This window comes from Anomaloglossus baeobatrachus, chromosome 2, assembly GCF_048569485.1.
Source record: "Anomaloglossus baeobatrachus isolate aAnoBae1 chromosome 2, aAnoBae1.hap1, whole genome shotgun sequence".
Classification (NCBI taxonomy): domain Eukaryota; kingdom Metazoa; phylum Chordata; class Amphibia; order Anura; family Aromobatidae; genus Anomaloglossus; species Anomaloglossus baeobatrachus.
The window spans coordinates 475301211-475319190 of record NC_134354.1 but is presented as its reverse complement, the minus strand read 5'-3'; the positions used below and the strand labels follow the sequence as shown (position 1 = coordinate 475319190).

The window sequence follows — 17980 nt, the reverse complement described above, 5'->3', positions numbered from 1 at the left end:
GTTTGCTGTGACAGCTGGAGGACTCCACCGCTGATAAAGTGACTCTTCAGTTCTGTACGATTTAGACACGCCCACTGGCGGCTGTGATTGGTTTAAGTCAGACAGCTGTCACTTAGCTTGGGGGCTCATCTGACTGCAACCAATCACAGACGGGGGAGGACTCTATGTATGAGGCTAATGAACGGGTCAGGAAGAAGGTGAGAGGCGGGGGAGCAGCGTGACAGACGGTGATCGGTGAGTATGTACTGCTTGGGGAGAAAGAGCGCAAGAGAGACAGACACGGGCGCGGGCACCACACTGACACAGCACAGACACTGACAACACTGACACAGCACAGACACAGACCCACGGACATCAGCATGTCAAAAATCACTCCAGCATTGATTTGGTCATTCTGAAACTAAGTTGGTAAGCTGCGTTTTTCTTGACAAAACCGCAGGTAAAACGCATGCAAAATGCATGCCAAATGCACCAATTTGATAACATGCATTTTTCCTTGCGTTTTTGATGCCCTCATTGATTTCAATGGGTGACAAATGTTAACAAAAACGCAAGAAAGAATGAACATGCTGCATCTTTTTTTGTCACAAACTTTTGACAAAAAAAACCGCTGACAAAAAAACTGCAATGTGCGCATAGCAAATCTGACTTCTCAGACTTTGCTGGGAAGTCAGATGTCAGAAAGTTCTGACAACAAAACTGCACCAAAAACGCGTCAAAAACCGCGACAAAAAACGCAGCGTGCGCATGTAGCCTAATTAGGATTTGGCAGTGTGACCACTTACAAATGTCTCACCAAACATCACAACACAAGGAGGAAAATAGGTGCAAAATACATGTAGACAAACTGTACAGAAAAGAACCAATGGGGACAAAAACAGCAATGACAAATTTAGGAACAGGAACAAATACCATAAGGGGAAAGGGTATTCGAGAGTTATCGCTGTTACAAGCAGGTGACCGCAAAGATGTCAGAACACAGTTTGTGGGTGGGAAGAGTTTTGTCAACTTTAAATAACCAACATAAAAAATAATGTCTATTGATGTATGCCAATCATAACGCCAAATATGTCCCCTAGTTTTCCTGGCAGGTAAACAGGGAGTTCTTTAATTTAGGAAATACTTTCACAGAAGCTAAATACATTATGACTAGGCGACCACTTTTTGCGACAGATGTTTTTGCAAAGACTTTCCTCCGCACATGAAGCTCATATCCCTTCTACTGTTCCGCTAGTATTTTTAAAAGAGAACGTGATATATTTAAAGTCACTTGGAACGTTTTCCCATTCTACATTTTATTTAAGAAAATCCATTTTTGGCTTTAAAATTGCCAGTATGTTGTATGTCTGTGGTGTGCCAAGAAGAACTTTCCAGTGGATTTCGCCATGGAGATCCCCCTGGCGGAGACCAATGAACCACCCAGAGTTTCTAATACTCATCTCTTTGCACAGGAAAAACACACATTTATCCTGACTGAATATATTTCTTGCTGAGCAATATATACACATATAACTGTTTGGTAAGTCAGAATATTTTTTACCATTTAGTCAAATACACAACTTTGAATTGTAAAAAGCACATTTAAATTTAAAGGAAAACTTACTGAAATTAAAAGAAAGAAAAGAAAAAAAAAACAAAAAAAAAACAAAACAACACACAACAGCAACATGTACGTGCAGCCATAGTGCTATTCTGCAGGTAATACAGTTTTAACCATATGCGAATCTTACTGGCTGAAGGGAGGAAAGTTCTATTCTCCTTGCAGCTGCTCGGTAGCACTAGGTGCTATGAGCAGTCTGCGCTCACTACACGGGACCCACCCTCTGCTACCCTCACCCTCCTAGAGACCTCCTGCTCAGCATACACACTACATGTTATCTATCATTTGATGGCTGGGAAGTGAGAAAAAATTCCAAGTGTGGCAAAATAGCAAAGAAAAAGTACAATTTTGCGTATGTATGTTTTGTTATTTACAGAATTCATTTTATGGTAAACCTGACCAAGCAATACGAGTCTCCAGGTTAGTAATAAACAGATACCAAACATGTATAGTTGGGTTTTTTTTAGCGGTGAAATAAAATTAGAAAATCTATATAAAAAAATATAAATAATAATACTAATAATTTGTTTGTATTGCCATGGGTCATGGAAAATGGTGCAAAGTTTGTGCACCTCTTAGATAAAGGTAATTCTATACATGTTTGGTATCTACAAATTTGTACTGACCTGAGGCATCACACCAACACATCAGTTTACCATATAGTGAACACTGAATAAAATACCCCCAAAACAAAATTGTCCAATCGCACTTTTTTTTTGCAATTTTTCCGCACTTGGAATTTTTTTGCCGTTTTCCAGTACACTATTGTACTTGAAAAGTTCAAGCCGTGCCACAAAATATAAGCCCTTATATGGCAAGAATGACAAAAAAAAAAAAAAAGTTATGGCTCTCGGAAAGGAGCGCAAAAAAAAAAAAACGAAACAAAAATTGCCCAATCATGAAAGGGTTAAATAAAGAAAAAAAAACAAAAAAAAAAGTGTGTGGTCCCCGCCCAATACTCAGCCATGATAAAGCTGACAGCTGGGGGCTGGTATTTTAGGCTGGTGAGGCCCATGGCTATTGCCCCCCTCAACCTAAAAATAGCAGCCTGCAGCCGCCCAGGATTGTCGCATCTATTAGATGCAACAATCCCGGAACTTTACCCGGTTCATTCAGATTACCTTGGTGTAGTGGCAAGTCGTAATGAAAAGGCACTTATGAGGTTACACAACCCTACAAGGTGAGTGGTTTGCTCTTGGCATGATCCCTCTTTTTGTTGTGTAAGATCCCGTTGCGCTTATTTTTGTCCACAGCATTACACCTGAAAGCATGAACACATACCTGCCATACTCCAACAAAAGCATTTACTATTAGAATCATAATAATAACTATAGGCTCCACAAATGCAGTTGTTGTTTCTTCTCCTTCCTCAAACCATGCCAGGATCTGAAAGTAAGGACACAGAAAACAAAGTTATTACTATTAAACAAGGCACATTTACTTTGGTTAATCTGTAGAAGGAATAGAAGTCATATGGCAGCACAAACTATACCAATATTATGCTATAATATTTAGTATACATATTGGCTATTTATTCAGTTTGCAATGGGAGTCAATTGGCAAAATTTTGGAGATGTACAGACTATCACCAGGTATACAAAGCCCCTTTGGAGATCAAGCCACAGTAGGCCCACTCATTACTTTCTTCATCCATCCAGTATACTAAACACCAATACTGGAGCATATTTTGCTGCTTTTTTTGTGTGTGTTTAAAATGACAAATATAAAATAAATTTCTTTATTTTTAGCCCCTACTAAAAAAGCACCGCTTTTTAACATACCGTTTACAAGAAAAGGGACAGCTTGTATGCCGCAATGTTTGAAATTCCATGTGCTAGAAATCTTTACTTGTTGAGAAGACCACACTTTTTTTTGTATGTTTGCATTCCTATATTTAAAACAATAACAGTGCAGTGCATCAGTTCAGAGATGGCTGTCAGTCACTGCCGGGGCGTGCATACAGACTGTGCAGTGAGCGGGAAGTTTAACTGCTCCAGGCGCACCTGCATGGTTGAAATCCAGCAGCTCCTGAGAGAAATAAGGTTAATTTTCTCCTGGGTGCTGCACTTTCAGTTCTGTAACCAGGTACCTTGATAATGCCATTAACCTGCAGATACACCTGTTATGGCAGGTAAATAGCATTCAGACTTTGAAGGTTGCCTTTAAATATTTTTACATGGATATATACAGTATGTTAAATCATTTTCACTTGATACAACTCTCCAGATTGCTACTACAAATGTCTGAGCAACTGACATAATTACTTTCTGCTCCTAATTACTTTGTAAAAGGATTGCCCATGTTATAACTACAACACCCCCTCATTCTCTGGATTATTGGAGAGTCCTAAAAAGGCCAAGTCCCCTGCCAATAATAAAGCCTTGGTATATCCTAGACAGTGATATCATTTTACAAAAAAGGCAATATCTCTTTAAAACCAATTCCCTTCTACAAAATTAAAGAGGAAAATAAATTTTCTAGCAAAATAGAAGTTAAAATTGCAGCCAAATCCAAAGAGCTCTTTTTTTTCTATTAACTGTTACATTTTTGAGTAGGTGGGTTACTGAACAATCCAAGCACCCACCAAAACACCCAATTCTACACTGGGTGCAGACTTATTAGGCAAATGAGTATTTTGATCACATGATACTTTTTATACATGTTTTCCTACTCCAAGCTGTATAGGCTGAGAGCCAACTACCAATGAAGTAAATCAGGTGATGTGCATCTCTGTAATGAGGAGGGGTGTGGTGTAATGACATCAACACCCTATATAAGGTGTGCTTAATTATTAGGCAACTTCCTTTCCTTTGGCAAAATGGGTCAGAAGAGATATTTGACGGGCTCTGAAAAGTCCAAAATTGTGAGATGTCTTGCAGAGGGATGCAGCAGTCTTGAAATTGCCAAACTTTTGAAGCGTGATCACCGAACAATCAAGCATTTCATGGCAAATAGAAAACAGGGTCGCAAGAAGCGTGTTGGGCAAAAAAGGTGCAAAATAACTGCCCATGAATTGCGGAAAATCAAGCGTGAAGCTGCCAAGATGCCATTTGCCACCAGTTTGGCCATATTTCAGAGCTGCAACATTACTGGATTATCAAAAAGAACAAGTTGTGCCATACTGTGGGACATGGTCAAGGTAAGGAAGGCTGAAAAACGACCACCTTTGAATAAGAAACATAAGATAAAACATCAAGACTGGGCCAAGAAATATCTTAAGACTGATTTTTCAAAGGTTTTATGGACTGATTAAATGAGAGTGACTCTTGATGGGCCAGATGGATGGGACAGAGGCTGGATCAGTAAAGGGCTTAGAGCTCCACTCAGACTCAGACACCAGCAAGGTGGAGGTGGGGTACTGGTATGGGCTGGTATCATCAAAGATGAACTTGTGGGACCTTTTCGGGTTGAGGATGGAGTGAAGCTCAACTCCCAGACCTACTGCCAGTTTCTGGAAGATAACTTCTTCAAGCAGTGGTACAGGAAGAAGTTGGTATCGATCAAGAAAAACATGGTTTTCATGCAGGACAATGCTCCATCACATGCATCCAACTACTCCACAGCGTGGCTGACCAGTAAAGATCTAAAAAGATGAAAACAATGACATGGCCCCCTTGTTCACCTGATCTGAACCTCATAGAGAACCGGTGATCCCTCATAAAATGCAAGATCTACAGCTAGGGAAAACAGTACACCTCTCGGAACAATATCTGGGAGGCTGTGGTGGCTGCTGCACGCAATGTTGATCATAAACAAATCAAGCAACTGACAATCTATGGATGGTAGGCTGTTGAGGGTCATAAAGAAAGGGGGCTATATTGGTCACTAATTTTTTGGGGTTTGTTTTTGCATGTCTGAAATGTTTATTTCTAAATTTTGTGCAGTTATATTGGGTTTACCTGGGGAAAATAAATAAGTGAGATGGAAATATATTTTTTTTTTTATTAACTTTAGTGAAATGGAAAGGAAAAAAAAGGTGCACTGCACCGCTTACCGCTCTGTAAGGCTGTTGTAGCAAAGTCCTTTTCGGCTCTGTTCTGTTTAGAGCCAGCCACGTGGGTGTTCTGAGAGGCAGCCTCCGCTGCTAATACTCACATGGACTTGCTGCAGAAAAAAAACAGCTGAGTGCATAGGATGAAGTAACTGACCGTGGGCCTGTTGCCAAAGTGCCAGGATAAATACTTCTTTTGCCACAAAGAGAAAATGTCAGCACTCTGCGGTTGTCAAACAAATCTTGCTTTATTTTTTTCTTGCAGACAGGTGAAACAGACATGAGGGTGCAGGGGGAGCGGAGTACAAGGACGACGGTACCGTTTCGCATCACAGGGGGTGCTTTCACGGGTCCATACCATGGATTTGTTTTTTTATTAAGTTGCCTAATAATTCTACACAGTAATAAGTTGCCTAATAATTCTGCATAGTAAGTTACCTGCACAAACACATATCCTCCTAAGATAGCCAAATCTAAAAAAAAAAAAAACCCACTCTAACTTCCAAAAGTATTAAGCTTTGATATTTGAGTCTTTTGGGTTGATTGAAAACATAGTTGTTTAACAATAATAAAAAAATCCTCTAAAATACAACTTGCCTAATAATTCTGCACACAGTTAATATATCCGCAAGTATAAGGCCCTGTGCGCACGCTGCGGTTTTTACAGCGGGTTTGTCACGGTTTTGCTGCATGTTTTGCTGCAGAAAATGTTAGGTTTTGCTGAGGAAGGACTGCAGAAAGGTTATCACAAAAAAAAAAATAAAAAAAATGCGTGCACACTGCAGTTTGTCACCTACAGGTTTTGCTGCATGTTTTCTGCAGCATACAGAATTGCATGTCACTTTTCCGCAGGTCGCTGCAGGATTTCACTCCATTGACTGCAATGTAATCATGAAATACCGCAGGTAGCAAATTATATGCGTCTCTTTACGTTTTCCTGAGTTATTCCCACAGTATTTTGCGTTTTTCGGGACATAGTGATCATCACTACCCTGCAGTTTGAAGGGAAGTGATGTCATTAGGACAGGAAATGGAAGTTGAGCACACACACACACATTGAAATCAAAAGTACATATTAAAAATAAAAAACGTAAAAAAAAAAAAAAAAAAAGAAAAAGAAGAAAAAGAAGAAAAAGAAGAAAAAGAAGAAAAAGAGAAGAAAAAGAGAAGAAAAAAAGAAGAAAAAAAGAAGAAAAAGAGAAGAAAAAGAGAAGAAAAAAAGAAGAAAAAAAGAAGAAAAAAAGAAGAAAAAAAGAAGAAAAAAAGAAGAAAAAAAGAAGAAAAAAAGAAGAAAAAAAGAAGAAAAAGAAGAAAAAAAAGAAGAAAAAAAAGAAGAAAAAAAGAAGAAAAAAAGAAGAAAAAAAGAAGAAAAAAAGAAGAAAAAAAGAAGAAAAAAAGAAGAAAAAAAGAAGAAAAAAAGAAGAAAAAAAGAAGAAAAAAAGAAGAAAAAAAGAAGAAAAAAAGAAGAAAAAAAGAAGAAAAAAAGAAGAAAAAAAGAAGAAAAAAAGAAGAAAAAAAGAAGAAAAAAAGAAGAAAAAAAGAAGAAAAAAAGAAGAAAAAAAGAAGAAAAAGAAGAAAAAGAAGAAAAAGAAGAAAAAGAAGAAAAAGAAGAAAAAGAAGAAAAAGAAGAAAGAAGAAAGAAGAAAAAAGAAAAAGAAGAAAAAGAAATAATGATGTATGAGAAATAATGTGGTGGGGAAACAAACAGAAATAAAGCTAATATCTCTATCTATCCCTCTATTGTCTCTCTATCCCTCGATTATCCATCCATCCATCCTATCCATCCATCCATCCCTCTATTATCTCTCATTCTATCCACCCATCAGAAGGAAATGACTTTTTTTTTTTTTTTTAAATGTGCTTTGTTGCATTGAATGCATTAAAACACATGTATCAACCCGCGGCAAACCACAGTAAAACCGCATGCGCTGTTGCACTTTTTTTTACCACGGGTGCCGTAATCTTTGAGAGCCTGCGGAGTTTTCTTAAGAAAATTCCATTTTCTAGTGCACACAGGGCCTAAGAACCAAAGATTCTTTGAACAAATTGTAAAACCATTAAGACCTACAGAATTTCATAGGAAGTTGGGATGCAGTGGCCAAGAAGTTCTCAAATAATATTTAAACGACTCGAATTATCCAAACAAACCAATTTATTTTTCACTTAGACTGCACAGCTATAGAGATCATGGCTCTTGCTGGCAATAAGCAGTATTTTGGGAACAGAACAGAAGCTTGGTCTAGACTGTGTAGGATGTTTGGGAATCAGCATTTAATTTACAAAAACTGAAATGATTTCAGAGAACAAAGCCAAAACAATCCAGACAATATATCAAAAGACCTGCAAAAAGTAACAGAGGTACAAATCAAAGATTGGACTGTTTTGCACATGCAAATACTAAAGTCCAGACTGGCCCTCCAGGGGGCCGGAGAACCCCAGTGGGAATGCAAACATGTGCAAAGGCTATTTTTAGCTGGAAGTGCATCAGGCCAATGCAATGAGGTCATGTCACTTACATAAGACAATTAAGGAAGAAGGAGCTGCTTGCCATGGGAGTGGAAGCGGGCGAGAGAATTGGCTTTGTCTTAAGTTTTGTTTTTTTTAATTGCCATGTAAAGAGTATTACATAAAGTGACATTATACCGAATGGGGGCAGTTATAATGAATGGGGGACACAGAGTGGACATTATCCAGAATGAGGGCCACAGAGGGGGACATTATACTGAATGGACATTTGCAACGAGTTTGTATGGGTTTTCTCTGGATACTCTGGTTTTCTACCAAACTCCAAAGACATAATGACAGCGAATTTAGATTGTGAGCCCCAATGGGGACAGTGAGGATACAGTCTGTAAAGTGCTGTGGAATATGAAGGTGCTATATAAATAGTCTATGGGAGAGACAGAGGAGGATATAACACTGTATGAGGCCAAATAAGGAGATATTATACTGAATTAGGGCTGCAGATTAGGAAGTTTTACTGTCCTATGGACTCTGACATGCTTGTGGATTCTACAGCAAGTGCGAGGGCATAGAGATAATGACTCCCTGCTCCGCCATTGATTTCAACTTGATCGTTGTCCTCAATTGAAAACAACACTATTTTCGATATTCAGTAATGACCTGTATTAGCAACCTACAGGATGCCTACAGTTAACTACAGCATTTGTGGATATTCAGTGTCCTAGTACCAAACCTGAGCAACATTCAGTCCTTTGGCTATTCCCGTCCGGCCCATTGAACAGGACCGCCAGAGGGCAGGAAACCGTGTACAGCATCCATTAAAGGGAACCTGTCAGGTAATTTATGTATTCTAACCTTGTAGCAGGGTGATGTGTAGCCTAGTAACCCCTTCCTACCCATCCCTGTGTTGTAATAATGTGTAATGTGAATGTATAAAAATGTGTTTTATTACTTACGTGTTCCCTATGTAAATGTGCAGGGGCTCTAGCCCCAAGGGTGCCGCATCACCCTGTGGGCGTTCGCATGTTTTCCATGGTATCACGCCCCTGTGGGTGTAATACCATGGATTTACATCAGGGACGTGACCGTCGCTACTTCAGATCCCGCACATGCGCACTTACCATTCCTGCAGCCTTGCTTGTTTCTTGCCTTCAGACGCGCTCTGTGCATGCTCAGAAGACTCCTGCGGTTCCAGTCATGCGCAGAGCGCGTCTGAAGACAAGAAGCAAGCAAGGCTGCGGGAATGGTAAGTGCGCATGTGCGGGATCTGAAGTAGCGACTGTCACGTCACTGATGTAAATCCATTGTATCACACCCACAGGGGCGTGATACCACGGAAGACATACAAACGCCCACAGGGGCGTGATACCATGGAAAGCATGCGAACGTCCATAGGGTGATTCGGCACCCTTGGGGCTAGAGCCCCTGCTCATTTACATAGGGAACAAGTAAGTAATTAAACACATTTTTATACATTCACATTACACATTATTACAAGACAGGGATGTGTAGGAAGGGGTTACTAGCACATACATCACACTGCTACCAAGTTAGAATACATAAATTACCTGACAGGTTCCCTTTAAAAGGTAATCTTTTACCAGGCATTTTGCTCCTCATTTGAGAGTAGCATAATGTAAGGGGGGTGGGGACCTGATTTCAGTAATGTATCAGTTTACTGGGTGCAGCAGTTGAGATATAATCAGAGTGTTTAGATGTAGCAATGCAGCAGAGCTCAGAAAGCAAACCCCACCTACCCTACTGATTAGGAGCTTTCCATGAACCTTATATATTGACAATAAGCTACTAATCCGTGCTGGTAGCGCAGCTGGACTAGGATACACTTGGGCAGCCTGTCTGGCAGTGAATCTTTCTGACAAAATGCTCATTGTATTAGGCACAGCCTAATAAGTAACACATCACACTAATCAGTGTCTTAACCTTTACTTCATGCTGCCCTCAGATTACATAGCAAAAACCTGCTGACATATCCTTTACACCTATACTGACAAGCATATGGATAAATCTTGAAACCATGATAAAGCAAACTGGAGCAATGCTCATGCCCTGGGGAGCCAAGTACAGAAAAGCACCAAGATCTCTCACTTGATTTCAAGGGTATCTACATCTTTATGATGTAGATACAGCTGAATACAATAATAGAATATGGAGCCATCAGCTCCCAGTTTCTACATTCAGCCTGTGATTCTGAGTCTCAATGCAGCAGGTTCAATGACATCACTAGATTGTGCCTTCTGTTCAGTGCCTCAGTACACACTCAGCACAAATAGGAGAAAAGGAAAACATGGGTAGGCCAGTAGTATTTATAAATCATTTTGTCAGTCATTACTTGTGGGGAAGGGGGGACTGTGGGGCCATGGTCACAACTTACTGTGACTATGGGGCAATCATATATGGGGGGCTGTGTAGATCATTCTATGTGTGTGTGTGTGTGTGTGTGTGTGTGTGTGTGTGTGTGTGTGTGTGTGTGTGTGTGTGAGGGTTGTTTGGAACCATAACACTAGAGAACTGTGGGGCCATCATATTTTGGTAAGGGGCTATGTAGGTCTTGATACTGGCTTTGGGGGGCATCATATAGTGTGTGGATATGTGGATAGCTGTGGGGCCAACATTATGTGGGAGCTGTTTGTGTGGGAGGGTTGTTGGGGTCATCATACTGTGTTGGGGGCTATGGAGTCATCCTACTGTGTATGGTACCATATGAGATGAGGCATCATTGTGGAAAAGGTGACCTTGGGTATCACTGTGTGAGGGAGCTGTTGATAAAAAGGTACAACGGCTGAATAACAGGGGCAGTAGGATTTTATTGATATTCACAATTTACTGTTTTTTTTAAATAAAATTTTTGGTTTTAATTAGCTGCTAATTATAAAAAAAAAAAAAAAAAAAAAAAAAAAAAAAGTTACCATAAACCCTATAGCACGATGTATTTGCAGTAGCAGCTAACCAACGTATTTCATTTTGCTCAATATTAAGCAATAAAATTATAATTGAAATATAATGTAACTGAATATAACGGAAATTAAATTCTGCTCAATTTTACCATAATATGAACATTTTATATTAATAGTTATTAATATGAAAACAATCATACTATGTGAATATTAAAATTGAGCCCTCCACAACAGTCAGTTTCACATGTAGCCCCTTGGGAAAGGCAAGTCCCCACCCCTGGTATGGATGATGGTTACAAATTTAGTACACCTATTACATAATATATAAAGCAGCCTGTGTCTATGTACACCTATAATGTGGTTTCAATATCTCCATAGAAACATATGACATGTTGTAAGGATTACCTTTTGTGGCTCTAGATCCTACTGCACCTGCCAAAAGGAAAAAGTCCCATTTTCCTACTCCCATATTGATCTTTAGGGTGGATTAAAATATCTACACCTATAAATGCACACAAGAAAATGTCTAGGCTAGGCAGATGGTAAATGTTGAAGCAGACATGTGGTGTTCAGCATTGACGTCACCGCTATCAGATTGCTCCACTTTACTCGGCTTATTGGATGTGCTCAAGTCAGTGGTGCAGTATGGATCCGGTGTAATATCGTGACTCAGAACTACTACAGCTCTTCACACTGCACAGTATTTTTATATCTAGTGATGAACATGGAATACATAAGAGATACTTGTATCATTGAGCAACCTTACCCATGAACTGCAGTTATTGCAGCACAGAATATGCCATTTTCTTGCACTTGAGCAAGTCATACTCTTGCAATTTTAAATTGTAAATTGTAAAGACCATTGGCTCGGCTACCCTTTTTTCTAGAATCTTTTATATACATTCTTCACAGAGGAAAAAAAGTGCTTACATAAAACAATGACCTCCCATTAACCCTTTCAGCTCTAGGGCTATGTGCCCACGGGAGATTAAAGCTGCAGATTTATCTACAGAAAAATCAGCAGATTTTCCAGATAAATCCGCAGGTTTCAGCATGTACAGACACTCCCCATGTTATCCTATGGGACATGGGGAGTGCTGTGTCCATGCTGCAGATACGTGCAGCTGCGGAACATGCTGCGGATGTCCCGCAGCCGCGCGTAATTGCATGACAATTCTTTCTGCGGAAATACCTGCGGAAACCCTGGCCCTCCACTATGGAGAGAGGCTGGGACTTCCGCAGGAATGACCGCAAGTTTACTGCAGCTATTTCGCTGTACTGCCGCAGCTAAAAATAGCTGCAGATTCCGGGGGATCAGCTGCGGGAAACTTGCGGACGTACCTGCGGATATATCCACAGGTGCGAGCTCCCGTGGGCACATAGCCTAAGGCGGCTTTCACCTTCCTGACCAGGCCAAATGTCTAAAATTCTGATCAATGTCACTTTAGGTGATAACTCTGGAACACTTAAACATCTCCCGGTGGTTCAGAGATGGATTTTGTGACTCGCTAGGATCTAAGGGGGAATTTTTCTCTTTATGGAAAGTGATACACCAGGTCTGGCACTGTAATTCATGTTAGTGGTAAATTTAGGTCAATAAGATTTGTATTTATGAAATTATCAAAAATTTAAAAAACAAAAAATATTCACAATGGTGCAATTTTCAAACTTTGAAATTTTATGCCCTTAGGCCCTGTGCGCACTTGCCTGTTTTTGCCACGGATTTCCTGCGGTTTTGCTGCATGTTATGTTCATAACATCTCTGCATTATTTCACCAGCAAAACCTATGGAAAAAAAAATCCTGTGTGCACTAGGCGGATTTTGACAGCTGCATGTTTTGCTGTGGGATTCCCGCAGCAAAAACAATTGCATGTCACTTCTTTTCCGCACATCGCTGCGGGATTTCACTCCATTGACTACCATGTAATCGTGAAATCCCGCAGGGAATAACGCAGGCAGCAAAATCTGTGCGGTTCACTGCGTTTTCCTGCGGTATTCCCTCCAGAATTTCGCAGTTTACCTGCGGTAATGTTCATCACTGCCCTGCGGTTTGCAGGGAAGTGATGTCATTATGACAGAAAGAGGAAGTGGAGCAGAGAGTAAACACACACATGACACACACACACACACACACACACACACACACAGAAAATACACATACAAATAAAACGGACATATAGGAAAAAAAAAAAAAAAAAAAAAAAAAAAAAAAAAAACACTACACGTGGGCTCCGCCGTATTTTTACCGTCCAGCCGAGGTAAGCACACAGCGGCGGCCCGGTATTCTCAGGCTGGGAAAAGCGGGGGGACAGGGTTAATGTCCCCCCCCCCTCCCGCAGCCCAGAATATCAGCCCGCAGCTGCCCCGGGACTGTCGCATCCATTATGCGGCAGTCCCGGAGTGTCCCCGGCTCTTCCAGATGCCGTGATGCAGTGGCTATCCAGGTAATAACGAGTTAAATGGCAGCAGATCGCCGCCATTTAAGTCCAGGCTTGATTATGGCAGCGTCTATGTGACAGCTGACATGATCAACCCGTAAGTAAAGTGAAAAAAAACACAGAAAAATCCTTTAATTTTAAATAAAAACACAAAAAAGCCCCTGGTTCACCCATTTATTAAACACCCCCGAAACACACAGCTCCAGCGTAATCCACGTCCTGCGATGCTTGCATCCAGCCGTGACTGACACACAGCTGAATGCAGCCTCGCAGCGAGACAGCAGAGGTAACCACAGGGCATTTCCCACGGCCGGTAATGTGAACACCACATTACAGCTCGGGAGAAATACAGCGTGTGCTCACAGAGACTATCTATCCCATCTATTATTCTGTCTATTTATCTATTTATCTATCTGCTATCTCAGAAGGAAATTACTTTTTTTTTTCTTCAATGTGCTTTATTGCATTGAATGCATTAAAGAACATGTACCAACCCGCATGCGGCAAAACCGCGGCAATACCGCGAACAATACCGCAGCAAACCGCATGTGGTTTTCGGGTGTGGTAATATTTCAGACCCTGCGGAATTTTCTTAAGAAAATTCCGTTTTCCAGTGCGCACAGGGCCTTAAACCAGAAAGTTATGTTCCATAACAGTTAATAAATAAAATTTCCCACATGTCTTCTTTACATCAGCATCATTTTTTTTAAACAAACTTAACCCTTCACTTCCTAAAGAAAAAGGAAAAAAAAAAATACACAAAACCACATACAGCTATTTCTAATTTTTCAAACAAAATTTACAAAAACAAAAATTATTATTTTTTTTTTTTAGGGACCACACTACATTTAAGAGTGACTGTTCCATGTGAGAAAAAAAATAGCCAAAAGTGACATTCTAAAAAAGTGCACCCTTTAAGGTGCTCAAAACCACATTAAAAAAAAGTTTATTAACCCTTCCCAGGAATTAACCCCTTCACAACATTTGACACTTACATGGTCAGGAAGGGGTTCCCACAAGTTGAAGTAAAAGTAAGTCATGTCGATCATATGAAGGCACAGGGACTGTATCTGCACGATTGCTGCCAGGAGGTCAGCATAAGTTATAGCCGAGCTTTGGCTGTCACAGAAAGAGCTGGTCCCTGTGCTGCCCCTGGCTATTTAACCCTCTAAATGCAGTGAACAACACATTTAGGGGGCTGTCAAAGAAAATGCACTCCTTCTCCTGTTGGATCAGCACCCCTGCAATGTGATCACAAAGGCCCGATAGTTGCCATAGTACCCCGAGGTCGTGATGACTACGTCTGGGTCAGCTAGCTATGGCAAGCCTGTAGACCATGCCAGGAGCATGGTCTAAAACACTTCTGTAAGTGTCACACTAAAATCTTCCTTTGGACCCAAAATTTTAAATTTTCAAAAGGGTAACGGGAGAAAATGAACCACAGAAATTTGTTACACAATTTCACCGGCGTTGAGCAATACCCCATATATGGTTGAAGACTACTTTTGAGACACAGAGGAAGGCTCAAAAGAGAAGAAGCACCACATTTGAGTGCAGATTTTGGCTTTATGGCTTGCGGATGACATGTCACATAGGCAGGGCCCTTGACATGCCAGGAAAGCACAATCTCACCCCTACAAGTGACCTCATTTAAAAAACTGCTCCATTCAAGTAATAGCCACCACAGGAGTGACACCTAATTTTACCCTATTGGGTGGTGAATATATTTTAATATTATATATATATTATATGTATCTCCATAATCTGCTACCCAATTTCTTTTCTCCCGAACATGGCAATACCCCACGCGACTGTTGGGTTTGTCCACACAGCAGGACTCAGGAGGGGAGGAGCACCATTTCCCTTTTGGAACAGGGATCTCCCTAGAATAGTTTGCGGGCTCCATTTTCAGAGCCCCTAAGTCCCAGAACAACAGAAACCCCCACAAGTGACCACATTTTGGAAATTACACCCTTGATTTTGCCTCTAGAAAACACCCATGGAGTCAAACAGTGAATGTTGCAGAATTAAAAATTGCAAATAAGCCATTGTAGTGCCCAGTACATTTTGCCCAGCCCATGCTTCTGGAGAAGCACCCCCTAAATTAAGCAGGCTGACCTCAATGCAACAGTGCCTAAGCCATATTTATGCCCAACCGTTTAGCACATTGTGGAGCTCAGAAGGAAGGGGGGCATTTGGAAGCATGCAATTTGATCATTTCTTTTTTTGCGGGGGCAGTTTTACAGATCAGGTAATAGGACTTAAGCTAAACGGACACTGATGGATTTCAATGGTGTCCTATGGATTCAGAATTTATTAGAGAAGGACAGTCTTTGATCCTGGTGAAATTGTTCTTTTTCTAATGATGTTTATTTATCTCCATCTGTTAAAGGCTATTTGAATACACCCACTGGTGTTTTTATGGCTATATAGAGTATGTTACATTGATAACTGTGCTTAAAAAGGAGCTCACTAATACAAATTTGCTTTTAAGTGTCCTCATTAGAAATTTTAGAGGCTTCTTGCCAGCATTAAACGTTATCTCCTCCCCAGAAGATGGGGGATAACTCAGCAATTCGAAGAATGGGGGCTCTTTATCACCGGAATCAGGCTCTGCAGAGCGCCATCTTTAACAGTAGAGGTTACCATGCTCGACCTCTGTTCCGTTAATGTGACTCAGAGAAAACCTATTATAGCGCTTGGCTGTTTTCAATGGAAAGCAAGAATACGAAAATTGCATTTTATTTTAAAAATTGCTGCATTACATTGCTGGCATTATTAAATTGTAATTGCACAATGTGGTACCAGTTCATCAAGACCAGTGATGTTCATGTCAGTCTTGATGAGTAATAAAGAGGCATACTAGTGTCAGACGCTCAGGCTCATTAAGAGGTGCACCTCAATGTGCGCTTAACTACAAATCGTACTCCAGTCCTCGCTGGAATAAGATTTGTGGCATATCGAATGCCACCGCTTGTCATGAATTTGACAATTGGCGGTCGCCAAGCCCCACTCTGTTGGAGCAGAGGGAGAGTGGCGCGAGAACGCTAAGTCACTAAATTTTAGTATAGCCTCAAATTGTGCCAGAATTTTACGACTTTTCAAATTCTTCTTGGAGACTGTATATATCTACAGCTGTTGGGTTTATGTCCTGGTGCGGAGCCGCTCCAAGGTAGCCTGGGGTTAGAAGAGTAGTGTTTTCATAGCTACCAGGGGGTAAGAACTGGTTTAGATAGGTGTCCACCTCACTGTTCTTCCCCGCCCTTCTGAATAGGATATTACCCCAAGGCCCTTTCAAGTGAAAAACGCTGAAGTTCCCTGCATAGCCAGGACAGCACTGCGGTTAATTTTCTCCCAATCGGTGGCCGCTCCAGATATCAAACCCCCACTAATCATAGAAGACTAATGACATATTGCAGTTCTTTTACAAGATATAGTTAACCCTTTAACAAATTTGCTTTATTATAAATGTCTAGTTAAAGAAGGCAATAGAAAGATTTACTACTGCCTTGGTTTTGTTGACCTAATGCTTGTGCCTAGCAAAAAAAAAGCAGTTAAAAGGAGTAATCTGGCTAAGTTCACTTCGGCTTCGAAGATGATGACATCATGTCTACAAATATCTGCCAAAAAGACATTAATTAAAATCTTGTCAGCACTCATAGCTTGGAGACAGTGATGCTCTGTAGTACAGGTTGCCTGTCCCTAAACACAACAGTACAAAAACCGCAGCAATCACTTGGATGTCCAGGTAAGCATTAAGTGTCCTTTTCCTATTTAGCAGAGGGGTTTTTTAAGCAATTTTTATTACTGCACAAATTGTTATATGGCTGCCAGGAATACTGTACTCTAGCTAGAATCTCCTCTAAGTAGCAAGTACACCCTTAAGCTGGTGTCACACACAGCGACAACGACGTCGCTGCTACGTCACCATTTTCTGTGACGTTGCAGCGACGTGCCGTCGCTGTCGCGGTGTGTGACATCCAGCAACGACCTGGCCCCTGCTGTGAGGTCGCCGGTCGTTGCTGAATGTCCAGCTTCATTTTTTGGTCGTCACTCTCCCGCTGTGACACACACATCGCTGTGCGTGACAGCGAGAGAGCGACGAAATGAAGCGAGCAGGGAGCAGGAGCCGGCGTCTGGCAGCTGCGGTAAGCTGTAACCAGCGTAAACATCGGGTAACCAAGGGAAGACCTTTCCCTGGTTACCTGATATTTACCTTCGTTACCAGCCTCCGCCGCTCTTGCTGCCAGTGCCGGCTCCTGCTCTGTGCACATGTGGCTGCAGTACACATCGGGTAATTAACCCGATGTATACTGTAGCAAGGAGAGCAAGGAGCCAGCGCTAAGCAGTGTGCGCGGCTCCCTGCTCTCTGCACTGTGACATGTAGCTGCAGTACACATCGGGTTAATTAACCCGATGTGTACTGTACCTAGGAGAGCAAGGAGCCAGCGCTAAGCGCAGCTCCCTGCTCTCTGCACATGTAGCACAGCGACGTTATGATCGCTGCTGCGTCGCTGTGTTTGACAGCTAAGCAGCGATCATAACAGCGACTTACAAGGTCGCTGTTACGTC

General features: G+C 41.2%; 1 protein-coding gene across 1 annotated transcript in view; it reads right to left on the bottom strand.

The window, feature by feature from the left end:
• Positions 1-17980, bottom strand: part of ATP2A3 (ATPase sarcoplasmic/endoplasmic reticulum Ca2+ transporting 3) — a 302766-nt gene that overhangs the window by 169775 nt on the left and 115011 nt on the right. Inside the window, exon 4 of the mRNA XM_075336373.1 lies at positions 2882-2986. Coding sequence (XP_075192488.1) covers positions 2882-2986 — 105 coding nt within the window. The remainder of the gene's footprint in view (positions 1-2881; positions 2987-17980) is intronic.